The sequence below is a fragment of the Cebidichthys violaceus genome, unplaced genomic scaffold, assembly GCF_023349555.1.
Source record: "Cebidichthys violaceus isolate CVI_PGR_0920_01 unplaced genomic scaffold, fCebVio1.0.p SCAF_180, whole genome shotgun sequence".
Taxonomy (NCBI): Eukaryota; Metazoa; Chordata; class Actinopteri; order Perciformes; family Stichaeidae; genus Cebidichthys; species Cebidichthys violaceus.
Genome location: NW_027176351.1, coordinates 20,001 through 26,207, shown reverse-complemented (window position 1 = coordinate 26,207; position 6,207 = coordinate 20,001). Strand labels below are relative to the sequence as shown.

At 41.5% G+C, this 6,207-nt stretch overlaps 1 protein-coding gene across 1 annotated transcript in view; it reads left to right on the top strand.

Moving 5' to 3' along the window:
* Positions 1–810: 810 nt before the first annotated feature.
* The window catches only part of rnmt (RNA (guanine-7-) methyltransferase), a 5,791-nt gene continuing 394 nt past the window's right edge, over positions 811–6,207 (top strand). Inside the window, exons 1-10 of the mRNA XM_068712890.1 lie at positions 811–866; positions 1,491–1,903; positions 1,980–2,109; positions 2,793–2,918; positions 3,142–3,257; positions 3,445–3,626; positions 3,830–3,994; positions 4,387–4,504; positions 5,682–5,783; positions 5,895–5,928. Coding sequence (XP_068568991.1) covers positions 1,499–1,903; positions 1,980–2,109; positions 2,793–2,918; positions 3,142–3,257; positions 3,445–3,626; positions 3,830–3,994; positions 4,387–4,504; positions 5,682–5,783; positions 5,895–5,928 — 1,378 coding nt within the window. The 5' untranslated portion in view covers positions 811–866; positions 1,491–1,498. The remainder of the gene's footprint in view (positions 867–1,490; positions 1,904–1,979; positions 2,110–2,792; positions 2,919–3,141; positions 3,258–3,444; positions 3,627–3,829; positions 3,995–4,386; positions 4,505–5,681; positions 5,784–5,894; positions 5,929–6,207) is intronic.

Here is a 6,207-nt window from a genome sequence, read left to right as displayed (position 1 = left end):
GCACATAAGCGTAAACAATAGATATATGTGAGGATGAAACTGCTTCAAGGTCGAGCTGGATGCTTATTCTATCTGTGTCACATGACCATCAGGACGCCCTTAAGACAGGTCCTCTCATATATTTTGGTTTGTTTCATTAAAGAGAAGAATGCTGACAGTTATTAGTTTCCTGGATTCCTGCAACGGAAATTGATCTTTAAGAGCCAGCAAACATTTGGCGAGCCGGAGCTTCTGCCAACAGAGTATTTGATGTTATCTGTCAGATGTCCATCAGCAGGATGAATTACAGACATACCAGACAGGATAACTATGAAACTGATCCAGGATCAGCTGCTATGAAACTGAAGCACAGTGTGTGTGTCTGTCTGCATCAATTCATTCAATGTGAAACAACAACACAAACCATCCCATCGTCACACAGATCAGACACTATCAGTGTTATTGTACCTGAGCTTAGGTTATTATGTGAAGCTGCTCAGCTTCACTTTACAACTCATTTAAAGTGACAGGTTGAGTTGAAAATGTTGGTAGAAAATAGAGCCGAGATCCAGGTTTAACCTCCCAAACACATCTGTGACCTTAAATGTTAATAGGTGAGAGAAAAACACATTTATTCAGTTTCTGTTGATCTCCTTCTTAAAACTTTATGTTTTCTTTAAAAAGTAATTTCACCTGAGACCTGAGATCTGTGTCTGTTGAAGCAGACCTGAGATCTGTGTCTGTTGAAGCAGACCTGAGATCTGCCCTAACCGGAATTCCGTCTGTTTGTTTTGTCGCCTCAGGTCTGTGGCGCCGTAATATGACGTGCACATCCAGGACACATCCGGAAGCTGCTACGCACGCACGCGTCCAGTCTGCAGAGCCTCGTGAGTTTCTGTGTTTTATTGGTTATTTTTAACTTTAACGTTAAAGATGTTGTGACGTAACGGAACGTTAACGACTGAGCGGTTATTTCATGAAGAGATTAAAATGTCGTCTTTGTTTCCATCCGTCTCAGACCGGGTTATTGTTAGCAGCTAACAGCTAACAGCTAACGTTAGCCGCTTTGTTGTTGTTTGTGTTTACTCCTGATGGTTCAGATGAATTCGCATATCTCTGCTCTCTAAGTCACTAAAATAAAATCAATCTTCACTGGAGTTGAGCTGGTGAGGGTGGAGAAGTTGGGCTGGTGAGGGTGGAGGAGTTGAGCTGGTGAGGATGGAGGAGTTGAGCTGGTGAGGAGTTGAGCTGGTGAGGATGGAGGAGTTGAGCTGGTGAGGGTGGAGGAGTTGAGCTGATTAGGGTGGAGGAGTTGAGGTGGTTAGTGTGGAGGAGTTGAGCTGGCGAGGATGTAGGAGTTGAGCTGGTTAGGGTGGAGGAGTTGAGATGGCAAGGATGTAGGAGTTGAGCTGGCGAGGATGTAGGAGTTGAGCTGGTTAGGGTGGAGGAGTTGAGCTGGTTAGGGTGGAGGAGTTGAGCTGGTGAGGTCATGTGATGTTTCTGTCTTTCAGTTTGAACGATGGAGCTTCAGTCTGCAAAGACAGAGACGTTGGAGGGAGGACAGAGGAGACATGAGGAAGAGGAGGAGGAAGGAGGAGGAGGACAGAAGGCACCATTGAAGAGGAGACATGAGGAAGAGGAAGGAGGAGGACGACAGAAGGCACCAATGAAGAGGAGACATGAGGAAGAGGAAGGAGGAGGAGGACAGAAGGCACCGCTGAAGAGGAGACATGAGGAAGAGGAAGGAGGAGGAGGACAGAAGGCACCGCTGAAGAGGAGACATGAGGAAGAGGAAGGAGGAGGAGGACAGAAGGCACCGCTGAAGAGGAGACATGAGGAAGAGGAAGGAGGAGGAGGACAGAAGGCACCACTGAAGAGGAGACATGAGGAAGAGGAAGAACAGGTCCCACCCCCCAAGAAGCTGGTAGATTTACTGATCATCCTCCCAGTATTCACAGTATTGATTGTGTGACGTTACTGATGTGTGATTTATCCATCAGGTGATTGATCACAGTGTGAAGGTAGCGAGTCACTACAACAGTCTGCAGGAAGTCGGTCTGGCTGTGAGAAGTCGAAGCAGAATCTTCTTCATGAGGAACTTTAACAACTGGCTGAAGAGTGTCCTGATCGGTAACTGACCATTAATCAATACGATCATTGAAAACATCCTCACTGATAAGTGTAGCAGAGGAGAGACGAGATGATTCTGGGTTAACATGAACTAACATGAACTTATATATGTTCCTAATAACTGTAGGGTAACCCCACAGTTATGAGGAACATGTATGAGTTATAAGGAACATGCATGAGTTATGAGGAACATACATGAGTTATGAGGAACATGTATGAGTTATGAGGAACATACATGAGTTATGAGGAACATACATGAGTTATAAGGAACATACATGAGTTATGAGGAACATACATGAGTTAATAGGAACATGTATGAGTTATGAGGAACATACATGAGTTATGAGGAACATGTATGAGTTATAAGTTCCTCATAAGTTCCTGTTAATGCTCCACCTCTATAACCTATGAGGCAGTCTGGCCTTGTGTGCTCTGATTCTTTTGTCATAATTTAGTTTAATCTTCTACGGACACTAACGAGAGTAACAGATGAAGCAGCTCTGTGATGTAGCTTGTTTTTAAATGTGGTGGATTCCAAAAATCACTAATATATATTTGTAGAAACTTTAGTGTTACATTTGAGAACAGAATTTGGTGTGGTGGTGGGTGGTCAAAGGAAGTTGTTATAGTTACAAGAAAAGAAAAACACCTGAACACACCTATGTTTTTAATTTGATTGACAGGAGAGATCCTGGACCAGGTGCGGGGTTCAGGATCTCAGAAGGTTTCTGTGTTGGACCTCGGCTGTGGGAAAGGAGGAGACCTGCTGAAGTGGAGGAGAGGAGGAATTAATCACCTGGTCTGTGCAGGTAATTTATTATGGAGTTATTGTTACCAGCACATTTCTTCAGGGTCTTTACACTTCTTGTTGTAGTTCTCCTGACTGATGCTTCCCTGACGTAGACTCCCCTGACGTAGACTCTCCTGACGTAGACCCTCCTGATGTAGACTCATATAGCACCGTCTTACAAGAGACATTTTAAAGAGATGTTTTATGTGAATTAATAATCAATAACGTGTTTTCATTTTCAGATATAGCCGGAGTGTCGGTGGATCAATGTCAGAGTCGCTACGAAGACATGAAGAAGAAAAGTCACATTAATGAGAAACTCTTCAGTGCTCAATTTATCAATGCAGACTGTTCCAAGGTAGAACAACACCACCTAGAGAAGTTCACTACTTTATCTATGTAGAACAACACCACCTAGAGAAGTTCACGACTTTATCTATGTAGAACAACAACACCTAGAGAAGTTCACTACTTTATCTATGTAGAACAACAACACCTAGAGTAGTTCACCTCTAACATGATCACAACTCCTTGTGTCTCCACAGGAGGTTTTGTCAGAGAAGCTGAATGACCCAGAGCTGCTGTTTGACATCTGCAGCTGTCAGTTTGTTTATCATTACTCATTTGAGAGCGAACAGAAGGCCGACATGATGTTGAGAAACGCCTGTGAGCGTCTCAAACCTGGAGGTTTCTTCATAGGAACGACTCCTGACGCCTTTGAACTTGTGTAAGAAAGATTTTTCTCCAACATTGCCAGGAACTTCAATGACTGATGGTGTTTTTAGATGCTGTAGTAATGATGAATTGAATACTTTCTAAACCTGTGTAGAGCTTGGTAATGTAATTCAGATTGTATATGTAGAAATACACTGACATAAGTTTAGATTAATAATAATAATAATTCCTTTCTTTTCTGCTCGTCCTCCACAGTAAACGTTTGGAGGCGTCGGACTCTCTGTCGTTTGGTAATGAGGTTTTTAAGGTTTCCTTTCAGTCCAAAGGTTTCTATCCACTGTTTGGGTGTCAGTATCACTTTAGCCTCGAGGACGTCGTCGATGTTCCAGAGTCCCTTGTCTACTTCCCTCTTTTTGAACAGTAAGATTGTATTATTAATAATAACACTTCACTGAGAGACGAGAATGTTAAAAATCTTTGTGTTGTAATGAAATGTTTAATACATCAGTGCTGTTTCAGGACTGTTTTCAGAGTGCAAAAGATGTTTGACTAATTATAAAAACATACAACCGATGTCGTTACTGTTAAACTAGAGTTTCTATTCAAGTCAATTTTATTTATGAAGGCCTACATCACGAATGACAAATTAGCCTCCAGAGTGCTTTACAATCTGTAGAGCATACGACATCCTTTGACCCTCACATCAGAAAAGGATATTAATCATAATTATAATATACTGTCACTTCTGTACAATAAGTTATTGGTTCTAAAGGTTCTCGTGTGCTCTACTTGTGTCTCTGTGTTTGTGTCAGCATGGCGAAGCGTTACAACATGCGATTGGTTTTGAAGCAGAGATTTTCTGAGTTCTTTGAAGAGAAAGTGAAGAAGGAGCATCATCGCAGCCTCATGATGAAGATGATGGCTCTGCAGGTAAAACTGTGGTACACAGTGGCTCTGGAAATTGAAATATTTAATTATCAATCAATAATCAGTCGTAAACTTTGTCTCTGTAGGTAGAACAGTATATTATCAATCAATAATCAAAGTGGGCCTTTGGGTAAATCAGTGATCTTTAGTGTAATTTGTGTTGTTTTTTATCAGTTAATGTAGGATAAACAGAAATTAAAGTAGCGTAAATCAAACAGTGAACGCTTCTTCCATTCTAAGTTATAACTTTACCTCCAGCCGTTAAATTCATGCTCTACTTTATAAGCGCGGTGGTTCTGTTAAAGCAAGCGACTGAATGACCTTTGCTAAGTGTGTTCCAATTGTCATGGCAACCAGGCTGTGCTGGGAGGGATTTGATCTCAATATCTTTCAGGAAAAGACGAGACTTAAATGTAGATGAAGAAATTAAGACGTTACCAAAATCTGTCTTTATTGTAGTCGTTTCTGTTCCCCTCTCAATCACTCTGTCTTAATCACACTCCCACACTATATACTGCGTCTGTCTTTTGTCACACTGTCTGTTCTATGTCCTCCTTTGTCCTTCTTAGTTCTTCTTTGCTCTTCTTTGTCCTTCGTTGTCCTTTGCTCTCCTGTGTTCTTTGCTCTTCTTTGCTCTTCTTTGTCCTTCTTTGCCTTTCTTTGCTCTTCTTTGTCCTTTTTTGTCCTTCTTTGTCCTTTGCTGTTCTTTGTCCTTCTTTGACTTTCTTTGCTCTTCTTTGTCCTTTGTCCTTCTTTGTCCTTCTTTGCTCTTCTTTGCTCTTCTTTGCTCTTCATTGTCCTTTGCTCTCCTGTGTTCTTTGTCCGTCTTTGCTGTTCTTTGTCCTTTTTTATCCTTCTTTGCTCTTCTTTGTCCTTTGTTCTTCTTTGCTCTTCTTTGTCCTTTTTGTCTCAGTCCTTTTCTGTTTCGGTCCCATCTAAGCCATAAAGTTTTCTGTTCGTGGGTCGGGTGATTTGGTTGAGCAGATTGATAACGTTCTTGAGAAATCTTCAAGTAGCAACAGAACAGGACGTTGCTTTGAATGGGTGTAGTAGTGTCATAGTAAACGTGTTCACCGTGCAGATTATTTTACTGTGTACTGAACATGTAGTTGATATGTATTTAATGTGTGAATTACCATCTAGTTACTGTTTAGTGAAAATGTGCTTGTTGTATTTTCAGCCGTTTCCTTGTGAGGATGGAGGTCGACAGGCTACAGACAGCAGAGGAGAGTACGGCCATGCTGAAGAGCACTGTGTCAGAGCTGGCGTCCAACTCCCACTGGTGGGTCTTCTGAATGCACACATTTCCTGTCTGGTTCCTATCGCTTCAGAATGCTTTGTCCAATTTGAGTCATGTGTGGTCTAACAGCTTTGTTTGTTTGTTTGTGTGCAGGGCACTCTCAGCAGATCTGAGTGGGAAGCAGCCAGTAAGTTTCTAATGTCTCTGTTACAGTTTAATCTTGACATTAACGTCAGTGTTACAGTTTAATCTTGACATTAACGTCAGTGTTACAGTTTAATCTTGACATTAACGTCAGTGTTACAGTTTAATCTTGACATTAACGTCAGTGTTACAGTTTAATCTTCACATTAACGTGTTGGAATTGAACACACTTTTCTGACCCTGAGGTGACAGAAACCTGGTGCCATCGTCATCTTTTTGTGATGAAAATGATCATTTGTAATATAGAATTGGATTTATGATC